We start from the raw sequence: 25,335 nt of genomic DNA, 5'->3' as shown, positions 1-25,335 counted from the left end.
AATGTTTGAAACTAATACATGAAAGAAATCATTTTAGAAGTAAAGTTGATACTTTTTGGAAGTGAATAAACAAACCGGTTTGGTAAATATTGTCATTGAAAACTAAGTCACTTCAAGTCAATTAGAATAATGTATAACCCAGGAAGCATAGCACATCAGATCTCCTGATATTTAAATCTGTTATTATTAATAAAACTCTTATGTGTTGAACCTTTTTCTCCTATACAGAACTTTGCTGCTCAGTATGACGGAGCAAAAGCAGGTGACTATGGCTCAGGACCAATGGTAGGCAAATGTTGTTGTTTTTTTTTTATTTCTTTCCTCATTTGACAGCTTGTATAGATGTAAATACTAGCGTTTTTATTTAGATCCTTTTTCCATCTCTTAGCTTGGGAGTGGCACAGACAGCCTGTGTGTGTCATGTGGAATATTTGAAGTGAACAGGCGGCACAATGGCAGATAGGACAGGGGACAGAAGGCAAAGCATCAGATCAGGCAGGGAGCAGGAAGTTGAGCAGCAGATGAGTTAAGGATGGCACTCAGGGAGGGTGCAGGACTAATTTGTGGGATGCCTACCAAAAAAGGTTGGCTCCCACTCCTAGCTGATTACAACTGGAATCATACTTTCAAACTGATTGAGTGACCATGCCATAGTCTGCATCATAATACAAACTGTTTCTATAATGTAGGGCAGTATTAAATATTTGTATTAACTTTAAGGCCCTATTCTCAGCTAGTGTATAGCAGTATATATTTCCCTCAGACTGTAGCTCAAGCTGGGGAATCTTACCTTTAATTTATCAGCAAAGTTCATGGTCTAATCTTGGATAAAATGTTGGTTTGATTTGCTATCACTTTCCCCATAATGAGACAGAAGACAATTGCATTTTGAGAAGCTGACTATAAAAATAAAATATATAAAAATAAGCATAGTCATGCAGATATGAAAGAGAACTCATCTCAGCACCATCAATATGATGAACTTGTGGGAACAATTTCTCTCCCCCAGAGCTGTATAACCATGTTGACTCATTTGGCGTAGAAAAGGTTTAATGGTGTCAAATGGAAGGATACAGTATGCTATCTTAATCTAGTGTCAGTGTTTTCACATCTAAAAGTAGGTAGGACAAAATAGATATGCACAACTTCCCTTGCAGCCATTTTAAGAGCAAGTAAAATATAAATTGAACTTGATTTCAAAATAAGGGAAGGCCAGCCTAAAAGGGGAACCTTTCCTGCCTACTGTATAATCTGCAAAATGTGCATTTAAGGAGTCTTTTACCTCTCCATATAGATTTGTAATTGCATTTACATTAAGAGGTGCTACATGCACATGTGGATGGCGGAGTTTATCTTGTAATCTGCTTTTAGTTATATCTGGGTAATCTGAGTGATGGAAATGAAGGTTGAATTTTGTACTATGTCTCCAGGAGCAAATATCACATAGTGTCAGTGATGTTGCTGTACCTAAATTTAATCAGTGGGTTAAGTTCTGCTTGACTTCACAACTGTTCAATGAACAGCGAAGTTACTAATGGATCCAGGGATGTGATTCTGAGTAAAATTTGTACCCAGCTAGTCACACTGATCAATATTAGGGTTTACTTTCTGTTATAATTTCTGAAAATAGCTTTGCTTTGAAGCTTTCATAAAAATGTATTGACAAATCTACCTGCCAGTAATATTATCTACTCCATTTTCTCCATAATCTACCTGTGTTGCTACTGTCAAATTTCTCAAGTGAACATAAACTTCTTCAGTAGGTCATAACATGTAGTTTTACTTTGACAACGTATAAAGAAACAAAAACAAGATTATCATTGGACTTTTCAGCAATAGCTCTATAGCAGGAGGAAACCATTTTTATCTGAGCATCAAGATTCTATGCATTTACCCCTGACAGGAAGTAGAATTTGATTGAAAAGTGTCATTTAACGATTTTTTTTCATAAAGCATGAGCAACTTTGTTTTCACCTGACACCAGCACCAATAGATTCTACATGCAGCAAGGCAATTGCCTCTTGTTTCTTCATACTTTTCACTTGTGACAGTTCTATATAAAACTTCAGCTCAATCTTAAAATCAGTCATTATTCAAATATTTCATTACCTTCAATGGGAATTTTGAATGTAGAATGAATGATTGGGCAGAATGAAATTTTATATATACTCAGAGGTATCTAAGTTATGCCCCTGTTCAACAAATGTATGGTCCCTAACACACCAATAACATTCATAACTTATTGCATGACAATAATGGAGTACCCTTGAACAAGTCAAGGTTTGTATGTTGAGTGGATAAATGATGATCTGCAAATGATAATCACTATTATGGTAGATATGGCATGAGTACCTTCTTTTAACTTCAGTAAAAATAATGCAACCATGAGTAAGAAAAATGGATTCAATTACCATATTCCAAAGCATATGTATGATATTTTATAACAGTACATTTTTATCTAGCAAATTCTGGTTGGAAGGGGCATTTATTACTTGCTTCCAAATGCTACACAAAAGAAATGGAAAAAGCCAAATGTAAAGCTTAACAAGGACCTACTTTAACCTGAGTACTTAATTCTGAGGATTTATGTGAGATAAGTGGTATATAGGCCTTCTGAAGAGCAGGGGGTTTATCCAGTATTAATATATACAATGGATGTACTGCCATCCACTAACTGTAGGCTCCAGAGGGCAGTGAACATGGGCAACCCTTTTTATGTTGCTCATGGCCACAGGAAATTTAAAAAAGGTTAACTAAGATTGACAGGAAGTACAAAACAAGATATTGCCCATGGCATCTTTCGTGCTTAATATTTTGCCCATGGGCCAGTGAAGGTTGAGAACCATTTCTGTAAGGAAACGTCTTCTAGCCAATAGGCATCTATTTTTTCCACTTTTAATTTAATTATTCGCATTTTAATATAATGTAATATACCCCACATAATCTAATTAAAAGTTATTACATCAGCTTTCTTTTTGTTCTCAAAACTACAAATATTCTGAAACATATTTTTAGAAGACTGTAATCCATTAATATTTAATTGTTTCAGATAAATCGCAAAACACTCTTTATCTAAAATGCAATTTTTGCAAGATATACGTTTAGAATAAGATGGAATACAGGGAGATTGTTTATTTGTTTTCGTAGCATTTAAGACAGTTATGTATTAGTCTCTTAACAATCCTTTTTAAGAATGATAGTCATCTGTGGGCATTTCGGGGCATAACTTGGTTTCCGAATGTTAGTTTAGGAAAGTAAAGTTTTTAATACTTAACAGAGTCCTTTGTAAAGTGGAAAACACCATTATTAGAATACAAGATGGACATTTGAAAAAGCATTCCATTCACAGTATGTACACAGAGCAGTTTTCCTAAATGATATACAAGCGGGGGGGTTTCAATTCATGCTAATACTAATATTTTTAACAATTATCTGTATTTTTTTTTCTCTTAGTGCCTGCCATTAGTCAATTCTTATTTTCAACATCCTTTCCATTACTTTGAAAAGCTGCTGGCCAACTTGACAGACTCTAGAATGTAACTTCCCTTAATAATGGCTTGTTTGTGGGCATGTGCATGATCCTGGCACTATCCTTTCATTCTGCCTGTCTCGATAAGAAAAGAGCAGGCAGATAGAAAGGAGGAATGAACCAGTGTTCAGAAACAGCTGTATCATATGTTCATTTGCAAACCAAAAGAAGTTTAATTGTTGGTTTGTCAGCCACAGCGGTGCTTCTTTATTGACTTCACTATATCATATGGACATTATGGTTTATGATGGTTTGATGGCAGGTGAAACAGAATTGTGACAGCTCTGCTTTTGATGGGCTGCGTGCTTTCAGCAAGATCATTTAATTTTGCATCTCTCAGGATAGCTATTGGACAGTGACAACAGGAATGCCTGCCTATTTCTCAGGAATTTTGTAGGACTTCATGATTTTGGCTTTGGGGTAATTGCAAGTTACTATATGATGAAGAGGTATTATTATTATGCTAACAGATTTTTTTGTGTAACTTTTTTTTTAGGGTTTAATGGGACCCAGAGGCCCACCTGGAACAAGTGGACCTCCTGTAAGCATATTTACACTAGCCATTGGTTGGGCAAGGGGGTATATGTATACATGTGAATATGGTTTTTTTTCTATAAAAGGACACTAAGAGAGCTCTCTCTTTTTTTTTTTTTCTAGGGTCCTCCTGGCTTCCAAGGACCTCATGGTGAGCCTGGTGAACCTGGTCAAACAGTAAGTAGACATTTTTCCAACTGTTGAAGTTAGCGAACATGAGTTCTAATGTTTTTATGTATGGACATGCAGATGTGAATTTCAATCTGCCATTTCTGCTGAGTCTTGATGCAGAGAGAACCCTGAGAAGTGAGATTCATGCTGCTCAAGTCCATAAACCACAAAGCCAATTGGCTTTCACAAAATTTCAGAAGGAAGGACTCAGATCCAATTCAGTGCATCCCTAATTCATATGTAACATCAAAACAGTTGAGGAATATTCATTCAATTTTCCATTTCAAATAATCCTCCTACTTTTTTAATAGGGTCCCCAGGGTCCCCGTGGTCCATCTGGTCCTCCTGGAAAGGCTGGTGAAGATGTAAGTAACCCTTGAATATAATTTTTTCTCTATTGGATTCAGGAGATACTTGACTAGAATCTATCAAATTTAACTAGTAATTTCATAAAACCTACACATTTTCTGGTGACACTTATTCTGGAGTCTAAATACACACTTGGAAAAAATATTGTTCAACATTGTTGTGATAGTTGTTTTTTTAATCTCTCCAAACATACATTTTAGCTTCCAAAACACAGATTATAGATTATACAGACTAACATAACCTCCTGGCTCATTGAAGAGGTGTTCCATATTTGTTCATTTCCCTTCACTTCTTAGGGCCATCCTGGAAAATCTGGACGATCTGGTGAGAGGGGCGTCTCTGGTCCTCAGGTAAGTGCTTGTCTGCCCCATAACAAACATATAATTGCCTGAGTCAGTGAAACCTAGAGTATTTGTATCGGAAAAGTTGGGTGGTTCCTCTGGCCTGTAATACTGGTGTAACTCCTATTGATGTTTGTTGGGAGCCATACAGGAAAAGCAGGCAGACTCCTTACCATGCAAGACCAGAATATGTCTTCTGTCTTGATTGTAGCTATGATACATATTCAGTCCATTGCACATATGAACTTATAGCCTGGGTTTGCTTGTTGTTATTAATTTGGATCATTAGTAACAGGGCTGATCCAATGAGGGATAGGAATAGAATGCTCAGTATTTTATGGATCAGAACTCCAACCTAATTTGTTGCTTAGTTCTAGGGATCTTTAGTCAGACTTTATGATTTTTCTTTTTATCTGTCAGGTCTAATATTAGAGACAATCTTTCATGCTCACTGTCTTTTTTTTTTTTTTCTTTTCTCTTTTTTTTTTCTTTTTAAAGGGTGCTCGTGGTTTCCCTGGAACTCCTGGTCTGCCTGGCTTTAAGGGAATTAGAGTGAGTACATTTTTTCCCTAACTGGTTGATGCTGAAAACCTTTCATGATAATCAAATCCCAATACAGTCTTTCGCAAATGAATTTATATCTGAGACATTGTAAGGACATGGACAAGAAGTTCCTAAAGCCTTGAACTTACCTCTGATGCCACAGAATGGGGGAAAAAAATCATGATTATCACCGGGCAATAGTTTTGCATGGAAAGATGGTTTTTCAATTAAGGAGTGGTGGTTTGTTGATATTTATAAAGATTTGTGAGTTTTTGCAGTTTAACAATTGTTGGGTTTTTTTTTTTCTACCAATAAAGGGACACAATGGTCTGGATGGTCAGAAGGGACAACCTGGTACTCCAGGCATTAAGGTAAAAACTAAATCAGAATATTTATATTTCAAATGTAGGAGGTATTCACATTCCTAGCAAAGTACACTAGGATTCATTTCCCACATTATCATTTTAAACATTGCTTAGGGTGGAAGAACTCAAACATCAGCTAATCCAGTTAAGATGAACTCTTACTAATTTAAGATAAAAGAGTATATGTGTGGCTTTATATTTTGATCCCTTACTCATGTGAATAATTCTAATGAGTAAGAGCTATAGGATTTGGTCCCCAGTGATTACCTTCCCAGTAATTTCCAGTAATTTTATATCATCTGATTCTCCTGCCATGCATTTCCTATTGAATGTTTGACTTCTAAACCCATTACAATGAAAAGTTCTGCTGAAAAGTTTTGCTGTGTTATACTGTAGTATGATTCTTGTTAGAATCTCAGATGGACAGAAACACTGTTCTAATTTAGACTTATTTAATCTTTCTGCACGTCTTCATAATTTCACCATTTAGCAACAGATTTAAAGATCACCCTTCTAAAACTGAATTTAGACATGGTACAGGAAGGTAGTATGCTGCTAGAAGCTCATACTAGAAGTTGGGCTTTGACAGGTGTGAACACAGTGGCACACACATTTCACATTAACTTCCCTTCATCACTTCTTTCTTTGGATGTAATAATACATGTTCAGTATCACTGATCAGAGTATAGAGTTCTCACATTTACATGCAACATGGTATTTGATGGCTAAATGTGGTATTTGTCTCAAATGACAAATATGAAGCTATCACATTCTGTTAAATCCTTTGGTGAGTGAGAACAATTACTCACCATATGTCATGAACATTATGGATATGGGAAAACAAACAAGTTACCACAAAGTTAAGTTAGCATGTAAATTTGAAATGTGTTAGCTACTCCATAGCAATTGCCCATGTGCATGTTCCTACTTGCAGTAAATGCAAAATAGCTAGTACCTCAATGCAAGTGGGTTAAGCTGCCCCAAATGTATCAGCAGACAAGAGCTTGCATCTGGACAGTTGCTGTGGAATGGCTGATGTGCTGTAAGTACATACCCTAGGTTACCTTGCAGTAGTTTGTCCCTTTGCCCATACTATAATGTCTAAACATAGAAAGCCAAGATGCTATAATGGTATAACTACAAGGGTAGCAAAAGTAAATCTGGCCTTCTCTGTGCTGTGTAGAATCCAAGGGAGAATCAACACATTCACAGCGTTAATTGATATGAATCGCACACGCAATTAAAATAGGAAGAGATTTACAGGTCTTACTGATGGAGTTTTAGCTATGTTTTACAGTATAACATAACAAAAACTGTATGTCTTATTATCATAAAGTAAATATCAGACAATATTACTTCATACGAATATATTTTACAGTTTCAACTACCAAAATTGTTGTTCTCACTTCAACAATTCTTACACCATACTGTAGCTTTAGCATGTTTCTAAAGAAAAATATACAGGACTTCTATCAGTGTTATATTTTAAGTATAGGCTAGATGGGCCAATGAGCATGGCAATATCTGGAGGTCTAAAGAATGAAAAGGTTCCTCTCCCTACCTGTGATAAGATACCTGAGATGAAGTCTTATTTCTGGTCCCTAGATGGAGTGGGCTGAGGTAACATTTGCAACTTGTGCTAAGAAACAGGAAAGGATCATTCTATTACTGTTGTCCAAGAAAAAAACTCTTATAAACAATTGATCAGATCAGCAGGCTTTTATTTAGTGTATGTATCTTCATATTCTCCAGCTAGATATGAAATAAAGACTTCCTTGAACTCCTACTCCTTTTGAAGACAGTGGCATGATTCCCACTGAGATCATTAAAAGTAGAATACAATTAATAATATCTCTACAGGGATATTATACAGTTAACTCCACAGAGATCTTATTATCTACAGAAATCTTAATATTAACAATTACTCTATAGGAATATGGTACAGGTCTATAAGAAACATATTTTAATCTAAGTTTAACTAATGAACAATTATCTGTTTTTCATAGGGTGAATCCGGTGCCCCTGGTGAAAATGGTACCCCAGGACAATCTGTAAGTATTACTACTGCTTATGATTGAGGAAAATTACTAAATCTGCCATACTTTTCAATTCATTTTCAATTAATGTTTGCAATTTACCACCACCAGTTAGTTATTCTAATTTAATTAGGTTAGGGTTTAATAGAACTAGCAACATTTGTTTAAAATTGGAAGCTATGATTAGTCCTCTGAATAATGCTAAATATAGAGAAGAAGACTTAGTAAAAGAAATATAAGAGTTATGTCTTGCTTAATATGTATGTACGAATTAACTAAGTAACTCAATACATTCTTCTAGGGTGCTCGTGGCCTTCCCGGTGAAAGAGGAAGAATTGGTGCACCTGGCCCAGCTGTAAGTGACTTAATATTTGTAAATTTCTTCTCATGACACATTTACATTCTGTTTGTGTAATCCTCAGAAGCTAAGTCTCATGTTTTCTTCCCCTAGGGTGCCCGTGGCAGCGATGGTAGCACTGGTCCCACTGGTCCTGCTGTAAGTTCCATTGTTGGCCTTTAACAAATGAGGTCTTGTAGCCATTTCCCAGCCTATACAAAATTTCTCATTCCCCAGTTAAATGATTTGAGTGGCCTTTTTAAGTTCTTCCTTTGTGTTTGCCTGTTAAGCAACAATGGATAAGTAGAATATGAGCATAATGCATTTGCTATGATTCTCAGATGTTACATTAAACTCTAGTGGACCATCCCTGACACATCAAAGAAACTGATTGTACCATCATTTACACTGGGTGTTCCTGGGACAAAAGTCAGTGGCCTGACTCCAGATTTACACCAATCAAATTGACAGCAATTCTTGTTCTAAAATTAAGCCTAGATTAACATTTCCAGGAACTTTTAATGTTCACACTTTGTGTAAATGCTGCTGACAATTACAATGAAAGATCCGGTATGATGTGAAGATATTATGGGGACTCCAACATCAAGTTGTGACCATCTAAGGACTAGTCCTTTCACATTAACTACTAGTAGTTGCACTGAAATCTGTGGAATCAGAATAAAGATTACATGTGAGAAAGTGTAACAATCAATTTAAACAGACATTTCATTATCACAGATTTCAATAAAATGACTTTCAGATGTATAACTATCTAAAAGCCAGTTTGAAGTGGCCAGCCATTGGATCCTAGTGCCTATATTTGAAAAATCAGTATCAATATTTGAAAGATCAACCTGTAAAATCAGAATGATCAAAAAAAGCCCAAAAAACAAAACTAACATTGCAATACAACTAAAGTCTATTCAAAACTCTCCCTTTTTATGAGGGAAAAAAAGACTTTTCCTTTTTTTCTACCCTTGACTCTTCCACACATCTCCCACTTATTTCATGGAAAGTCCTGTGTCTCTCCAATGCAAAAGGATACATTTTCAAATGCACCCCTCTACCACCACAAGCATTACATAAGCAAATTTCCCTTTCTGCTTTGAAAGCTTCAGGGTCCATGATGGAACCAGGATTTGGTTAGATTAGTTCTTCTTAAAACTGTGGTGAAAATTTCAGCAGTAAAATGCTTTGGCTTTAACTGAGTAAACAATAGTTTAATGTATGAATTTCATATTAGTTCTACAATTTGGTATATTGAAAGGCATATAGAGCTGAGCTTCTTATTTCAAACAGAATGGACCATACAGCTGGGATTTGATTTTACTCTCCAGAGCAAAACCACAAGGTTTCCCTTCATGTGCAATTTTTCACACTCAGCCAGATTCCAATGAGTTACTTGTCATGTAAATCCTATTGGCTATTGCAAAGTGAATTTGGATTACAACTGTTCTGAGGTCCAAATTGAGTCCCTTTGTGCTGAATTATTAACTTTCTATGCCAGATTCTAACTTACAGATGATTGGGACCTGATCCTGCAAACATCACAAAACACTTCTCAGGGTACTTTAAATAAAAGGGCATGGTTGTGTTTCCCATGGTGTGCTATCTCTGTCCACTTAAAACATTAAGAGATCCAAGCTGAGAGAATCTTAGCAAATAGCTTTTTTCATGTATAATTAATATGGATTTTATCATGTAGTATTATACATAAATTAATGTGTAATACTATATGATAAAATCCATATACTTCAGTATTTAAAAGATGCTGTAAAAGAACCTATAAAATCAGAATGATCCAAAAAAAAACACACACACGATAGATGCAGACATTATGGTCATTATCTGTGGCTTTAAATATAGTAATGCAGAATTGCAATGATTCTTTCAAATGAACAATAATCTACATCAAACCAAATTATCTTCTCTTACACAGGCATACATACCCCAGAGGGACCCCTTTCACTACATTTGGATCAATGGAGGCAGCATTGCTTGCCCTGACATAACTGACCCAACAGTCATAGAATAAACAGATTGGCAGTACTAACATCTGCAAGTCATACAGCTAAATCTATAAACACGGTTTAACTTGGTGTATATTCCAGAATGTTTGTCCCAAAAGAAGGACAAACATAAAGTTCCCAAACAGAATCCAGATACAGCAAGGAAAGTGGAATAGCATCTTTGGTGCAGAAATGCCATTTTTGCCCTTTTTAAAAACTGATCCATTTTAGTTAAAAATGGGGGGGGAGGGGGCAGATTTTCTTAAAACCATAATGAGTTTCTATATCTAGTAAAAAAACAATTAAAAAAAAAAATTGCCAGCCCTTGGAACTGAACTCCAGTAAGCAGAAATTGAAACAAGTAAATGGGTAAAGTATCCCAATCCATAATGAAAAGTGCTGGGGAGTAACAATACAGCCTAAGCAGTACTCACTGCAGCGGCAGTGAAGTTGTACATGCTCTCTTTCACTCACACGGAGCCTTATTTCCTTTTATGGGCAATCAAAACAGCAACTTTAGAATCACTTCATATCTTAAAATTGGATCCTACCCTCAGCTGCCTTGTGGCCTGACCCAATACCTATTGAAGTCAATGGAACACTATCATAAAATTCAATGGGAGTTGCATCCAACGCTGATTTTACAAGACTCTCCCCTTCCCCCATGCAATACACAAGGTTACTGTGATGAGCCCACATGCCTCTGCAGTGACATGCACACCATTTTCCCAATGGGGAATGGCCACCTGAGTAGCTGAGAATAGTATGCCACCCTTTGTTCATTGTGATAGTTTGCACTCAGAGATACTTCCTGTACTTAGTTGCTCAAATGTTTGAGTGTAAGGTATTTGTTCATTCACAAATGTTTGTTCATTCATGAACAATGTGTTCATCCATGTTGTCTGTAGTTGTTCATTCATAAATTTTTAGCCCTCATGCTAACATGATTGCGTATCAACCCTGCTCCTAATTGCTTTTAGAAAACTAGGCTTGTCACTTCCCAGTGTTAGAAGATATGTTAACAGTCTGATGTGATTCACATTTTTCAAATAAATCTTTTTTTTCCATACACTCATTATGGCAACTGACATGTCTGTATTTTCAATGGTCTTTCTAAACAGTTTCATTCATTTTATAGGGCCCTATCGGTTCTGCTGGTGCTCCAGGTTTCCCAGGTGCTCCTGGAGCCAAGGTATGAATATCTTCTCCTTTACACGTTAGGGACAGGCAAAATGTTGTAGCTAATGCCCATAGGCAGCAAAGTGTAGTTTGGCATCTGAACTGGGATGCTTTCAAACCAAACATTGTGGCAGATCAAAATGAGGAAAAGCCCTTGGAGTCTTCTGGAAACAATAGTAATAGTACTTTAAATCATGGAGACTTTACCATGATGGGGTTTTTTTTATTTTCCAAAGTATATGCAGGAGGGGGGTGTAGCCCTATTCCACATAGTGCTCAAAATGGCTGTATTTGCATGTATACAAACCAAATGACCAGATGTCAAAAACTCTGTGAGATGTCGTCATGCAGTAGAGAATTGGGTGACTTACATTCTGAGGTCTGAACATTATTATGGAGAGCTGATGTAAATAATTTAAAATAAGTGAAATTTCACTTTGATTCTTAAATAATTTGTTGAAAACTAAAGGTTAAATCCACTTTGTGTACATTACATCTGTTGGTTTTGTTCAGTTGAAACTCCTATAATACTGAATGGGAGTTTTGCTGTCCTTTCACTATCAGAATTTAGGCCAGGGTATTAAAATATGCTGTATTTGAGAGTTGTATGTATGTACAACCTCCCTAGAGGCCTGGGACTTCATTGGTTTGACACAGAGTAGAGTAGATGTTTGTGCTGCCTTCATCCTAATAATATGTGTTTTCCATGATGACTGCATGTCTCAGAAGAATCAACATTTAGATCAAAATGATGTATGGGTAGCTGGTACCCTCAGTCTTCACAGACTGCAGCTGCGTTAGAACATCTGCAGGCCATACTCTAGTCGGCCCTGGTAGAAAGTAATAGCTATAGAAACAAACAAACACTTTTTCAAGTAAAAAACTTTACCTAGAGTATATCCACTGATCATAGAGGATATACAAAGTATATAAAATACATGATGATGATGTGTTTGGGTTCTGAATTTTATAGGGACTGTCTCAACTAAAAATACACCCCACTTCTGATGTAGCACTAGAAAGTATGATCTTATAAATAGTTACACTCTATACATTGCATTACCTCCTGACCTGTAGCTACTTAGAAGTTCACATGCAAAACATTCAATTTATTAATCAATGTTTGAAGTAACTTTTAGACTGAGTCACCACTGTCCCAAATCATGGGTAATTTACACCAGTGCAAACTGAGTGTAAAATACTGGTGTTTGGAATGAGCGTACCTGTTTTGCAGTGGTTTAAGTGACTGTCACAAAAGCTAGGACAGTGGTGAATGAGACCTTTTGCCATTTGAGAGGCAGCATAGTCCAGTGGATAGGATGTGAGGCTGTGAATCAGGGCAAAGCTGTTTTGTCCTTAATCTTGATTCTGCAATAGATTTGCTGAATGGTCTTGGGTGAATCCATGGCCTGACTTTTAGAGTTGCTGAGCAGTCTTCTGTGGAAGCTATACAGGCCTGTGTAGCTCAGTGCCTCTGAAATCTGATAAAAAGCTCTCATAGCCTCAGTTTTTTTACCTCTAAAGCAGGGTTAACAAACAGTCAAATGTAGTATTAATCTTGAACTGCAGCTGTATGAATAGTGTGTGCTGAAATGGTGTGCTGTGGTATTTTCTTGACATTGTACTTCCTGATGAACAGCTTGATATAATTTTTCTCAAATAGGGTGAAATTGGAGCTGCTGGTAATGTAGGTCCTTCTGGCCCTGCTGGTCCACGAGGAGAGGCTGGACTTCCTGGTTCTTCTGGTCCCGTTGGCCCTCCTGTAAGTTAATTCCAGTCTTGGCTATCAGTAGATGTGAATTTTGTGGGCTCAGAGGTAAGAAGAAGGTTATATTAACCAACACCTTTATTTTTCTCATTAGGGAAACCCTGGTTCTAATGGTCTTGCTGGTGCTAAAGGTGCAACTGTAAGTATATCTATGTTCTGGGTTATTTCAAAATGAAAGTTTTAACTAATGCAACACAGAACAAAATTATTATGCATTTTCTTTTTTTCACTAAATAGGGTCTTCCTGGTGTTGCTGGTGCTCCTGGCTTGCCTGGTCCACGTGGTATTCCTGGACCTTCTGGCCCTGCCGGAGCTGCTGGCACCAGAGGTCTTGTTGTAAGTAGCCCTGTCAGTAGTATCTCGTTTTGATAATGGCCCAACTGCCCATACTTGTCAAACCTGCTGGATAATTTCTGTTTTGAAGAGCAAACATTTAGTTTGGTTTTTTTTAATTGCCATTTCTTGCTGCACAAACACACAACAGAGCACTCCTACATATTACTAACTCGTGGCCTATCACAACTGAAGAATCTTCACTTTATGCATTCTCTAAATGGGAGGCATGTAAAGCTTAGCAGTCCTTGCACACTAGCTCTGTTCAAACAGCCAGAGGCAGCAGCAGTTTGGTATAAGGCCAGTAGAGCAGGCCCTTAAACTGCTTAGATCAATTATCGTTCTTAATGATCTTTAATATAATGTTCCATGTTTGATATTCCCTTTAAATGTTATTCCCTTGATAGTCACATTTTTTTTTTAAAGAAAAGTTGAACAAATAAGTTTTTAGGCAATGCTTATTCCTGTGACTTTTGTTATGTTTGACTGTAGGGTGAACCAGGCCCTGCTGGTGCCAAGGGAGAAAGTGGTAACAAGGGTGAACCCGTAAGTATTGCAATACATTAAACATTTTCAGTGAATCAAGTTTGAGGTGGACTTTTGCTCAAGTTACTGACCTGTTTCTTTGATCACATTAAACAGGGTGCTGCTGGTCCATCAGGTCCCGCTGGTCCAAGTGGTGAAGAAGGCAAGAAAGGTACTACTGGTGAACCTGGCTCTTCTGGCCCCCCTGGTCCAGCTGGTCTAAGAGTAAGTACTCTTTGCACATTCCAGAAACATATGCAAAAAAAGGGGGAATAAATCTAGTTACACAAATACAAACAAACATAGATAATAAAGGGTCCTAGCTGTACTGTTTCAGCTAACCAGAACCCAGGTAATGTACTAAACCTGGTAAATAACTACGGTATCCAGTTGTCTGTGCCATTTTTATATTATATTATAGGGAAAAAACGATCAGGATTTGGAATTAGGAATGCCCTTTAGTTTACCTGAGTAACTTGAACATATTTGTGTTAACACTTCATATGCAACCTAGCAATTGTAAAAATCCATTACGATTCTATCAGAAGTTCAGGACAAAGGGAATTAAGTGTTTGACTAATTCAGGTATATAAGGAGAATAACAAAACAGATTATAAACTCACAGTAGCTGTCCTCAGGGCTTGATGGTCTGATATCTAGTGAAGTATATATGCATACATTAATGTTTACTAATGCTTCATATCGTTCCTAAAACATTTATGTGGGCTACTTTTATAGTAGTGTTTGTTAAATATTTATCTATTGGGTTTTGGGGATTTTTTTTTTTTTTAAAGTACCATGATCATTTTTATCCCTTATAGAAGTATTGATATAGATAAATTGTGTTAACCACCTCCTTTGGTTAATGACTTTCCACAAAAGCAAAGGATTGGGCTTGATGCCCAAAGAGGCTTCTTCCAGTCTTATGTTTCTAGATTTAATAGAAAGTAAAGGTTTCAGTCCTATCCTGGTAATGGGAACCTCTTACAAGATACTGCTATACCGTCCCTTGGGAGTGAATGAGCTCAGCACTGGATGAGTCAGTTAACCTAACTCAAAGGATGAAAAATGTAACCAAACTTCCACTCGTATTTCAAGTAAAGGTTAGGGATCAGATCTATACACAGTGGCTGTGATCTGGTCTGTGAGATCAATTTCTTGCACTTGTACCGACTCTCTTAAAAGTCTTTAGGACTTTATATGGGTGCCAAGGTCATGTCTGTATGGCTCTGGGTCAGAGTCTGGATCCAGAGTGTGCTCAGATCTCTGGCACTAGTTCAACCTGATACAAAGCTAAGGGAAGGGGAAAAAAAACAAAGAGGTTTGGATATGTCAGGATCCAGGTTTAACCAGAACCGCAAGTGCTCAGATTTAGCTTCATCTCAACTACCAACAGTTTTGTGCTTTGAATTCTGAGCTTCAGCAAACCCTGCCTTAGCAGTTGGCTTAATCTCTTTTCCATTCCCGGTCTGTTTTGTGTTTGTAGGGCGTTCCTGGATCTCGTGGTCTCCCTGGAGCTGACGGCAGAGCTGGTGTTATGGTGAGTCATGGATTGGGGTTTGGGTTTGTTTGTTTTTGGGGGGCTTTTTCTCTTTTGTTCTATTAACTATGTCTGTATGATAGTTCTGGCTATTGTTTCTCAACGTCTACTTTTTTTTTTTTTGGTAGGGACCTGCTGGCAGCCGTGGTGCTACTGGTCCTGCTGGTGCTAAAGGTCCTAGTGGTGATAATGGTCGCCCTGGTGAGCCTGGCCTTATGGGTCCAAGAGTAAGTTTAAGCTCTATAGCTTTACTACTTAACTTTTGGAGGATAAAATAATTTGGGAATTAGAAGGGTTTTCAAACTATTAGCAGAGGCCTTTCCATCCAGCTGTCATTAGACAGAGCTCTTCATATTCTGATTCATTTCTTCAGCTAAACAATTAAACCACATCAGAACACTTTAACAGAATTACCATTGTTTGCATTGTGGCAATGTAGGTCAGGGCCCCATTATTTCATCCAGGGTACAAATTAATGAGATACGGTTCCACTGATTCTTATTTACAGAATGAGGTAGCTATCTTCATAGTTGAAATTTGAGTTGTCTGCAGCACTCCATAAACAACCTCGGTCCACACTGTTGTTCAAGCTAATTTGAAAAAAAACATAAATTCTGTCAGACTCATGTGAATTGTCTGCTTAGCTACAGTAGTCTTGCTTACATTTGTCAGTGACAAAACAGTCTGCCCCTGGCCTCTTGGCCTTAAGTTTATCATTCCTAATCCACTTCCTTATAGAATGGGTATTAATTAGTTTCCTAATTAAAGTATGGACCATAAAGCATGAAGCCTGCATATTTTTTATATAGATACCTTGCATTAAACTTGTGTGTTTGCATGACTGGGCATAAATGAATGTAGTCAAGTGAAACGTGTATAAAATGTATGGTATAAAAGTCAGCATGTTTTCACTTTGTGGTTGAATTATTCCTTGAGTGTATTGTTGAATTATGCTCTAATGTATTTTTGGTTTAAACTTAGCAGGAAGTAAAGCTTATTTACTGCAAGTTAGAGAGAGTGTGGGGGGGAGGGGCATGTACACACATATACAACTATATATATATATTGCCATTTTTAATAACTTTGGTGATCTAAAAAAAAAATTGACATCCTGTTTTTAGGGTCTCCCTGGTCAACCTGGAAGCTCAGGCCCTGCTGGCAAGGAAGGTCCTGTTGTAAGTATTCTGTTCTTTCATTATGTTGGTTTTTTTAAATACTTATAAAACATAGGTTTGAGTTGCTCCCTAAGAAGCTGTAATCCTGCTGCTCAGCTTTAACACAGCTGTGCTTAAAGTCAGTAAAACTGTACATTTTATTTTGCCAAAGGCCTAAACCAAAGGCTATGGAGGTCAGTGGGAATCTTTCCATTCACTTCCATGGGCTTTGCATAATGCCTAAAGTCCTGAAAATCAAGTTTTATGGGGAAAAAAAAGTGGAGAAATGTGTATATGTACATGCGCATATGTTTTTGATATAATCTTCAAATTTTAATGAATTGATGTAGGTTGTTCTTAAGATCAAACTACGAACACTGAAAATGAGCTTTCAAAAGTTTGCTTTATTTCTTTAGGGTTTCCCTGGTGCAGATGGTAGAGTTGGCCCAACTGGTCCAGCTGGTGCAAGAGGTGAGCCTGGCAACATTGGATTCCCTGGACCCAAAGGCCCCACTGTAAGTACAAGAGACCAAAACCTTATGTTGCTGTAAAATTATTTCTTAGTTGAGAGTTATTTCCATGACCAATTATTTACTGTAGTCTGCCTGAATGCTTTGTGTATTGTTTGTTGAAAAATACTTTCAAGACATATTTTTCTTTGTTTCTCCAATAACCCAAAATAGAAACTATTTTTAAAATTTAATAAGGTAAATTTTTCAAACCATTCACAAGTTAGATGCATGTTGCAACCTTGTTAGTGATGCTGTATATGGTCAATTGCTCGCAACTTTTGGTCTCATATCTGAGATCTAGCAGTAGAGAAAAGTGTAAAGTGAGGCACTTCAAAGGTTTTCAGAATGTGCCTGAATATGCAGACCATAATCCAGAGTCTGAAGTCTGAAAGACTTCCATTGACTTCAGTCAACTTTGGATCAGTCCAGCCGGTATAACTGAATTTTTGGTGGTGCCTATCTGATGCCACTGTATGCAGCACCACAGGGCAGGTCAAAGCTTTGGTTTTGGGGGGAAAAAATAATTTTGTATGACACTTTCTCTAACATCTTCAATTAGCTAAATGGCACTTTCTGATAACTAGAAAACAATGAATGCTATAATAGTTTGTGGCATAGATCATGTTGATCTTTGGTGATTTTAACTAGAGCCAATATATTAGCTTGTTTAATATGTTTGTTTGTTCTTTCTATTCACTCTTAGGGTGACCCTGGCAAACCTGGTGACAGAGGCCATGCTGGTCTTGCTGGTGCTCGGGTATGTGTGTATATTTTATCTAGAAAACCATAGCAGGGAGAGCAGGAATAGAGCTAATTAGCCTCCCCCCGCCCCCCCCCCCCCCCAAAAGCAAATGGATACAAACTGCCTAGGCTAAAGAGCCTCATTAACTATACCATTTGTGGGTTCAAAAATAAAGTGGTTGTGGCCCTATCTGGTTGAACAGAAAAAAGGGACTGTAAAACAACAATATTAAACCTTTCATTGATTAAATGAGTAATCAAGTCTTTCTCCTCCCTTGTGTGTGTATGTAGGGTGCGCCTGGTCCTGAGGGCAACAATGGGGCTCAAGGTCCTCCTGGTGTTGCTGTAAGTAACAGCTTCAAAATAAACCTAGTTGCAGAACATTTTTAGTTTAATTTTAAGCTGTAGCAAGATTTCAGACCTTTCCTCATTTTTCCAGTTTGTAGTTAAGCACTTTTTTATTTCATCTAGGGCAACCCTGGTGCAAAAGGTGAACAAGGTCCAGCTGGTCCTCCCGGTTTCCAGGTAAGTCATTTCACTAAATATGATGCATGTAGCATCTTTTGCTGTTCCTTATGGCAAATGCCTCCATTAAGATTGAACTCCACCTTGCCTTGTAAACTCACTTTTCACTATTTGTAACTTCCTTAGATCTGGCTAAAATCTCACATACTTAGACTTTTCCATCTTTACTGCACCAAAGAACTTGATTCAGAGGTAGCTGTATGGACATTTTAGGCCCAATTTAGGCACAAAAATGCTCTTTCTCACAACCTTCTAGTCCTGTTGAAGTTAGTGGGATCACAATGGTTCTCATGCCTTTTGACCGTAACAGCAAATGTCTCTTATTGAACTAATACTATAAATTAAGCCTCCTAGGACTGCTGTGCTGTACAGTGTTTCATGAAGCAATGTGTTCAGTGTCTCAGAAAATGAGAAAGTGTTCATATCTGTGTTTCTTTCCATTTAGGGTCTCCCAGGCCCCTCAGGTCCAGCTGGTGAAGCTGGCAAACCAGGTGAAAGGGTGAGTGATATAAGGAAGACCTTACCTACTATTTTGATTTAAGTCAGAAGTGTTCTAATGAAACTCATACATATGGTAGGCAAGATTTTGTTAGGCCCCATTACCAAGACAAGATGCATTTCATACCGTATTCAGTATTTATAGCTATTAAGATGGCCCATTTAATTAAAGATAGCAACAGATCAATAAGTTATCCTAGCATTTGAGGTATATTTCTTATTTTAAAATTCTGGTGTGGAATTAAACAAAGCCAAACCATAATCTGACTTGTTAGGCCTTAACTGGAATAAATAACATACCCTAGAAATAAATTGGACTGATGCATGGAAATTATTTGACTGAAAACTGCAGTTCCAGAACTTCAGTATTTTTATTTGTCCTACTTTTATCCATATCCCAGTATACATTAATTTATCCCAGTATACATTAGTTGAAATCAATGGGATTACATAGGCCTACAATTAGTGTAATTTAGTAATGGGTGAGGCCTCCAGATTCTGCATAAGTAGCTACTTGGTGACTCCTAATGTTCATATCACACTCCCAGGGGGTAATGAAATCAAATCTTGCTCTCATTGAAGTTTAATGCTTTAAAACCCTTTGGATTTGACAGGAGCAGGTTCCAACATATTGTAACCCACTGGCTGAATCACAAGCTCCTTGCTCATTTTATATTTTATTCTTGCTCAGAGTAACATGAAAATGGCTGCTATCTCATGTCTGCACCATGGCACACAGCCTGGCTGCATGACTGAGGAGAAAAGAGGCTTTGTACCTTTTCATCCTTACCCCCATCTGCATAAATAGGTTTTAATGTGAAGTATTTTTCATAGGTTACTGCATTAAAAAGCATTTCTAACTAATATTTAAAAAATTGAAGGACAGTAAATAAGACAAGCATTCTTTAGAAATAAGCCTAATCAATCTTTCTACTTTGATTTAGGGTATGGCTGGTGAATTTGGTGCCCCTGGCCCTGCGGGTTCAAGAGTAAGTAACTTTTTGAAAGTTTAATATCAATTACATGTCTCAGTAATGTTTTTTTTTTTATTTGTGTGTGAAAAGACTTGATAAATTCAATACAAGCAATTTCTCTCAGCTTTTGACTTTAACATATAGTAAGTTATGTGTAAAGGTAACCACTCCTGCCACATAAGTACTAATACACCCAAGGCTTGTCTTCTCTATCATTTCCAGTTGATGAGCTACCAGCTTACAGCATGACCTTGCACTTCGTACTCTTGAATTCCATCCCACTTGTATCATGACACTCAGCAAGGTCATCCAGTTTTTTTTGCATGATAAACCAATCCTTTTTTTCCGACTTTGCATAATCAACACATTTAATCAGCACATTTCTACCTCTTGTGGCAGTCACTAATAAATATTCAGATTGGTCTCAAAACAGATTTTCAAGGAACTCCACTATAGTCTCCCCACTACATTGATCACAGTTCATTGTTAGTAACAGAAAATGCATACCACTTCTCAAAAGCAGACTTTTTTGCTTAGCATGGACTTTGTTTGAAATGCCAGTCTCTCTCTTGATGATAAGCCTTTGGCATTTTAGATCGATAGATTTATGGAAAAAAATGTGGTCTCTGAGTTATAAGTGAGAGTTCAAGCAAAAACTCAAATAGCCTGTCTCTTGCAGGGTGAACGTGGTCCTCCAGGCGAAAGTGGTGCTGTTGGTCCTGTAGGTCCCATTGGAAGCCGTGGTCCATCTGGTCCACCAGGCACTGATGGCAACAAGGTAAGCCTTTTCAAACTGCTACTGCCCTGTCTATTAATCTTAAGGAAGAGGGTCAGAATTACTCCTTTACGAAGTACATCACTACTCCTGACACTAATAACAATGTTCTTCTCATACTCTTCAAGACATATCCTTAGCTGATTTGAAATCCAAAGCTCCATTGAGAACTCGGTTAAACTAATGTACCATGCTTACAAAAACTTTTCACAACAGAGGATCAGTGTGGAATTCCAGCTGTGAATCTGATAAAATGTCAGATAGTTATTATGAGTCTCATTTTGAACTGGTTTTATACTGCACATGAGCCTTTAGGACAAATATTCATTAGCACAGACCAATTATAATCATAGAGAGAATTTGAAAAGCCAGTGAAGTATAGCTTGGGCTCCAGAACATATTTTGTCAATGCCTACACATATGTAGGGTCAAGGGAAATGGTTCTGATTTTTGCCACCTTCTCATAGAAAATGATGAGCATCTTGTACTTGTGTGGTGCCTTGTGAAAATAAGAGATTATTTTAATTTTTACATGACCAGTTTGAAGACAGACCTACGGACCTAAAGCTAAATTTAGCCCCGCAGGTAGTGGATGAATTAATAAAGGACTTCTAAAATTTAGGGGGACCATTTTGAAGGCAAAATGATAGTGCTTGTAAAACAAGAAGATAGTCAAGGTGATGCTAAGAGAATGATTTGCCCCATAGCAGTGTTCCTTCCTTACATGTTACCTTATTGTTGCTAGGGTGAACCTGGTAATGTTGGTAATGCTGGTACTGCAGGCCCCTCTGGCGCTGGTGGAGCCCCAGGAGAGAGAGGCATTGCTGGTATTCCAGGACCCAAGGGTGAAAAGGTAAATCATTTATTTCACTACAACTAAAAACATGCATGTGTGGGTTTGGAGGGTGGGTTTCTTCCATTTTTTTTTTTTTTTTTTTTTTTTTTTTTTTTTTAAATCTCAGGGGCTCAGAAGTGATTTGCCAACCTTTGCCAAAGCTGGTAAGTTTTGTAAAATTGCCAGTAATGGGTCTCTGTGAAATGCATGTTAAAAAAAATGGAGAATTAATTCAGTAAAGGCATGCAGAGCACCCTCTACTCTCCCCTGGATTCAGTGGGGATAATGGTCACTCAGAATTTTTCAGGCTTGATCAAGCATGACTTTTTATGTTCCAAAGAGATACTAAAATTGTCTTCAGTGAGTACAGTAATTAAGACAGAAATGGACTTCTGCAGAGTAGTGAATTGCTCCCTTTTAGGACTGTACTCTAGTTGCAGTTCTTTTAATACCTATAGAATGTAGCTAGCAAATTATATACTGACTATAATTTGTCAGTGTTCTACTTCCAGCATAGCATAATGCTTCATGTAACTGAGTCGTTCACAAATTCAGTCTTAATATGAATTAGGAAAAAAACAATCAGGATTTGGAATTAGGAATGCCCTTTAGTTTACCTAAGTAACGTAAACGCATTTGTCTTAACACTGTATATAAAACCTACCAATTGTAAAATCCATTACGATTCCCTCAGAAGCTCAGGGCAAAGGGACTTGGTGTTTGACTAATTGAGGTAAATAAGAGGAATGACAAAACAGGTTAGTTCACAGTAGCTGTCCTCAGCATGTGATGGTTTGAAACCTAGTGAAATGCAAATCTTAGCACTGACCCTGCAATTGGAAAAGTTAAGTTATACTGATAGATATACTGGTACATATCCATTATTTTGAAATTCCTTCAGTCTGCATTCTCTTTTCCCTTTACCCTCTAAGTCCTAACCTGAGGTTGTCCATATTTCTTCCTGTTTTGGATAAAGGACTCCAAAGGGATTCATTCTTTTAAAGATGCAGTCTTAAAAGAATGAAGAAATCCTACTCTTCAAACACTTAAATGGGATAGTGTCATATGATAGCTGTCATATGGATTAATACAAAGCAAAAACACGTATGTAAAAGAATATTAGTATAGTATATAGTAATATAGAATAGTATTCTTATTCCTTGAGATGACAATGATAGCTAATGATTATCATTCCTGTGACATCATATATGTATGTAACCATGAATAGAACAATATTCAAAGTCTACTTTATGCCCAACTACACTATAATCAATGAAGTTACACTTTAAACTCCCACTGAGGGCAGTCAGAGTTGTGGCTGAATGTCAAGAGGAGCATGTATCCCAAAATAATTTCTGGCAGCACTTGGGTTACACATAATAGTTGTACAAAAATTAAGGATAGCTTTGTATCTTTACATGCTTGTGCATTTAGAATAGATAGTTTTGGTGTCGTTTTGGTGTTCAATCATGGCATTTAATAATGAGAACACATTTTTTTTTCTGGTTTTCAGGGTGCTACAGGTCTGAGAGGGGATACTGGCGCAACAGGAAGAGATGGTGCTCGTGTAAGTATAGCAAGCTTGGGACCCTTCAGAAATCCTTCTCTGAAGGAGATCAAATACACTGTAAAGGTAAAGGTGTATTGGAAAGATAACATAGTTATTCAACAGCAAAGAACAGTCTAGACTTGCATCTCATTATTTTTTTTTTTTTAATACAGATTTTGAAATCCATCTAAAACAATACCCTTTCATTTTAATGCCAGAGATAACCTACTGGAAAGGAAAGGCAGGAGCTCTCAAGATAAGCTGTGCATTTAATTAAACTAGAGGGATGCATGCTTTGTCACTTGAGCTCCTGTACATTGTTCGTCACCTGAGCTTTGTAGCCTGAGCTCATTTCTCTCACCCGAGGCTCCTTGCTTTCATCCTTCCCCCAGAACAAGCTCCTTATGTGCCACCCTCTGAGCCATCTGTCCTGGGGCTTTCTCTAACCAACTAACCAACCAACCCATCCCAGCCAAGTCTGCTAAAGAAGGCCCTCGTTTTCATGATTTCAATTATTGACTGTCCATCCCTAGACTTTACTGTTTTAGGAAAATAGAAATTAAACTTTTTTTCTCCAAAGAGTTGAATCCTGCATATCCATACCCAACACCATCAGGTCACACAGTTAGTTAACTCTAGAAGGAAGGACAGGAAGAAGGGGCTGCAAAGAGAATGGTCAATTCTTGCTTACGTGCTTAAATGTACAAAACTAAGAATCACATCACTTTTTTTCACCTTTTCCTGTAGGGTGCTCCTGGTGCTATTGGAGCCCCTGGCCCCGCTGGTGGAGCTGGTGAGCGGGTAAGTCTCTTAAATGCAATTTGATTTTTCTCTAGTCTTAACTTTTTTGCATGAATGCAAGCACCACAGTGAATACCATTTCAACTACTACTTTGACTACTTCAACTTCAAAACATCTATTCTAGCAGAAGTTATGAGTAGTGGTTTCCTAAATATTTTGTACTAGAGTATTATTAGAGGCTGCAGAGTCTAACTGGCAAATGAAAGATTCCTATAGAACCCTTCTGCCCTTTGATCTGGCAAAACAAGACAGGGTCCTGAGGGGCTACTTGGGAAAGAGATCATATGTGCATTGGGTCTTGCCTGTAGAACTTCACATGGAGGCAAATCCTGATAGAATAGTAACCTTCAGGGACAGGAGAGACATAGGCAGACGTGATGTAGGAACATGCATAGGTATTTTAAAACAGATGAGCTAGTGCATTTAATTCTTAATTACCATTGTAGGAGCTACTCCCATTTTGACTAATTTGTGCTACTAAACTGATCATTTCTTTTGGCTTCTGGGTATTTCTAATGAGGAGTATTAATCATAATCTCCTCTCACCATGAGGCATAGTGTAAAGACATGCACATACATACATTAGCATCATGAGGCAGCCATTTTACTGAATGTATATCCTAGTCTTGCTTACGTACAGCCTGACTGTCTATGGTATATCATAATAAAAATGGCCTTTATGTATTTTAGGGTGAAGGTGGTCCTGCTGGTGCTGCTGGCCCTTCTGGTGCCCGTGGTATTCCTGTAAGTAGTAACTATCGTGTGCTTCTAGGTGTGAAGTTACGTTCAGGCAACACTTGCTGTCACATTCTGGCAGGTTTTGTCATAAGATGTTCTTTGTCTCTTCTCTAGGGTGAACGTGGTGAGCCTGGTCCTGCTGGCCCTACTGGATTTGCTGGACCTGCTGTATGTACCGTCTGCATGTTTCACTTCCCAATGCTCTTTGTTTTCTTTTAAAATAAGTTTTAAACATATTTTCCCCTCTCTGTTTTTCCTTTTCCAACAATAGGGTGCAGCTGGCCAACCTGGTGCTAAAGGTGAACGAGGTACAAAAGGACCCAAGGGTGAAAATGGTCCACAAGGTGCTGTTGGCCCAGTTGGTTCTTCTGGACCATCAGTAAGTAAATGGTGTCTATTAAAATCCATTGATCCTTAATTTTGCTATGTCAGTAGTATAACTGACACCCAGACCCTCAACTGGTAAAAGTATTTACAGGGTGCTTGTTTTTTTCTTGCCAGCATTCAGTTTTCAAGACAAAGTTTTAGGCTGAGAGTGAGGTGACACTCTTGGTTTGCACACATTCATGCAAGCTTTGATGTGGGAGCAACTCCTGCATCTAAAATGGACATGAATTCCCTTGGCCACAACGACAATTATCTCAGCTCAGAAC

General features: G+C 37.7%; 1 protein-coding gene across 1 annotated transcript in view; it reads left to right on the top strand.

Annotated features, from left to right (window-relative positions):
* COL1A2 (collagen type I alpha 2 chain) overlaps positions 1-25,335 on the top strand; it is a 46,871-nt gene that overhangs the window by 7,029 nt on the left and 14,507 nt on the right. Inside the window, exons 6-37 of the mRNA XM_006258452.4 lie at positions 229-285; positions 4,026-4,070; positions 4,187-4,240; positions 4,546-4,599; positions 4,900-4,953; positions 5,443-5,496; positions 5,805-5,858; positions 7,859-7,903; positions 8,190-8,243; positions 8,340-8,384; positions 11,373-11,426; positions 13,077-13,175; positions 13,276-13,320; positions 13,419-13,517; positions 14,007-14,060; positions 14,157-14,264; positions 15,526-15,579; positions 15,708-15,806; positions 16,701-16,754; positions 17,150-17,248; positions 17,949-18,002; positions 18,278-18,331; positions 18,458-18,511; positions 18,957-19,010; positions 19,954-19,998; positions 20,663-20,761; positions 21,504-21,611; positions 23,107-23,160; positions 23,890-23,943; positions 24,635-24,688; positions 24,797-24,850; positions 24,954-25,061. Of these exons, the coding sequence (XP_006258514.1) occupies positions 229-285; positions 4,026-4,070; positions 4,187-4,240; positions 4,546-4,599; positions 4,900-4,953; positions 5,443-5,496; positions 5,805-5,858; positions 7,859-7,903; positions 8,190-8,243; positions 8,340-8,384; positions 11,373-11,426; positions 13,077-13,175; positions 13,276-13,320; positions 13,419-13,517; positions 14,007-14,060; positions 14,157-14,264; positions 15,526-15,579; positions 15,708-15,806; positions 16,701-16,754; positions 17,150-17,248; positions 17,949-18,002; positions 18,278-18,331; positions 18,458-18,511; positions 18,957-19,010; positions 19,954-19,998; positions 20,663-20,761; positions 21,504-21,611; positions 23,107-23,160; positions 23,890-23,943; positions 24,635-24,688; positions 24,797-24,850; positions 24,954-25,061 (2,073 nt within the window). The remainder of the gene's footprint in view (positions 1-228; positions 286-4,025; positions 4,071-4,186; positions 4,241-4,545; positions 4,600-4,899; positions 4,954-5,442; positions 5,497-5,804; positions 5,859-7,858; positions 7,904-8,189; positions 8,244-8,339; positions 8,385-11,372; positions 11,427-13,076; positions 13,176-13,275; positions 13,321-13,418; positions 13,518-14,006; positions 14,061-14,156; positions 14,265-15,525; positions 15,580-15,707; positions 15,807-16,700; positions 16,755-17,149; positions 17,249-17,948; positions 18,003-18,277; positions 18,332-18,457; positions 18,512-18,956; positions 19,011-19,953; positions 19,999-20,662; positions 20,762-21,503; positions 21,612-23,106; positions 23,161-23,889; positions 23,944-24,634; positions 24,689-24,796; positions 24,851-24,953; positions 25,062-25,335) is intronic.

The sequence above is a fragment of the Alligator mississippiensis genome, chromosome 5 (genome assembly GCF_030867095.1).
Source record: "Alligator mississippiensis isolate rAllMis1 chromosome 5, rAllMis1, whole genome shotgun sequence".
NCBI lineage: Eukaryota > Metazoa > Chordata > Crocodylia > Alligatoridae > Alligator > Alligator mississippiensis.
The sequence above is the reverse complement of the archived record's forward strand: the minus strand, read 5'-3'. Positions and strand labels throughout refer to the sequence as shown.